This window comes from Aplysia californica, unplaced genomic scaffold (assembly GCF_000002075.1).
Source record: "Aplysia californica isolate F4 #8 unplaced genomic scaffold, AplCal3.0 scaffold00009, whole genome shotgun sequence".
In the NCBI taxonomy this organism is placed as follows: Eukaryota; Metazoa; Mollusca; class Gastropoda; order Aplysiida; family Aplysiidae; genus Aplysia; species Aplysia californica.
In genome coordinates, this window is record NW_004797279.1 from 1887230 (window position 1) to 1888843 (window position 1614).

Genomic DNA, 1614 nt, shown 5'->3' on the forward strand with positions numbered 1-1614 from the left:
TTCTTCTTCTTCTTCTTCTTCTTCTTCTTCTTCTTCTTCTTCTTCTTCTTCTTTTTCTTCAAGAACGGTGAAACCACGACAGTCACATCAGATTGATAACTGATCGTGCTGAGAAAGTATTGAAGTTTGGGAAGGAAAAGGGTTTATTAATATTATTATGCTGTTGAGGGACTGGAACCATACCTGGCATATCTAGAGGGGTCTTTGCGTGGTTACAAGAGAACTTTTGGGAACGTATTGCAAGTTGAAAGCATTCAAATAAATGGTCACCGCATTACTCCTACTAGAACCTCCTCAGTTATTTCCGTAGAGATTTTTTTTTGACAAACAGAGTCAACGGAAACATCATACAAAACAATGGAACAGATGGAACTTAATGTTGAATAGGACGTTCAAAGAATAGACCCAGAAACAATCCACGGGGTTATTTAAAATCCCCAATTTCGTATTCGAGCTAATCTAGAGAGAAATAGTTAACACAATGTAATATACAATTCAAATAGCCTACGCCTTTCTTGACTTTATTTAGAAATGTCAATGTTACTTTGTTCTTCAGTGTACAAATATACATTGTGGTTGAGTTTTAAGAAATTTAACATTTCACTCAAATTTGGCTAGTTTAAAAAAAACAACACTTGATGTCTCTCAAACACGTTAGTTGATGTTCTCTTCAATACGTCAGATGTAATGTCCCCTAGGTTGAATTTATTTGATCTAAGTTTTATTGACACGAGTACAATTAATACAACTGTGTTATTGTCCTTTTAATGGGTCCTTTTTCTACCCTCCCTGTGTTATGAGAATGATGATGATGATGATGATTTTGGATTGATTCATTTTAGTTCATCCTTATTATCAATACAATTGTGTAGGTGGTGAGCCGCAGGGTGATGCAATGTACTGGGATCATCTATATCTTGCTGGCTGTTGTGGGCAAGTTAGGCGCTGCCTTCCTCACGATCCCCTACTCTGTGCTGGGCGGGACTACATTTGTTGCGATTGCTCTGTTCATTGGAGTCATCTTGTCATTCCTACAGGTAAACACAAAAAAGAAGGAAAGAAAAGAGAAAAATGAGAACCGTAGTTTATTTGCTCTCTTTTCAGAAATTTGTCTTACGGCGACAAAAAGGCATCCAGTTAGCACACGTCACATCATTTATACAACAATTATAACATATTAACAAAATTGTTTATTATGTTAAACAAACTTTTTACACACCTCTAGTACCTTGGTTCTGGACACATCATAGTTACCACCCGTCAATAAGGTGGCACAACCTGCTATCTTTTGATGAAATTATGCTCATTGGGGCAAAAGAGAGTTTTCAGAGAAAACGATTAGGAAAACTATACCTGTCTAAACGACCGCTATAATACTTAAAGTTATACTTGGGCGTGGGTGGGTGCACTAGAGAAAAAAACAAGAAAGGCGATGATTTTATAGATCCATGAAGTCAGTAGACAAAGTCAAAGAGAGACATGTATATTCTGAGAAGAAACTTATCATCAAAAACACTAGACAAAAAGACAGACAGACCGACGGACAGACAGACGAACAGACATACATACATACATACATACATACATACATACATACATACATACATACATACA

General features: G+C 36.5%; 1 protein-coding gene across 1 annotated transcript in view; it reads left to right on the forward strand.

Annotated features, from left to right (window-relative positions):
- LOC101861553 (solute carrier family 23 member 1) overlaps window positions 1-1614 on the forward strand; it is a 26055-nt gene that overhangs the window by 21155 nt on the left and 3286 nt on the right. Inside the window, exon 10 of the mRNA XM_035969958.1 lies at window positions 873-1172. Coding sequence (XP_035825851.1) covers window positions 873-1172 — 300 coding nt within the window. The remainder of the gene's footprint in view (window positions 1-872; window positions 1173-1614) is intronic.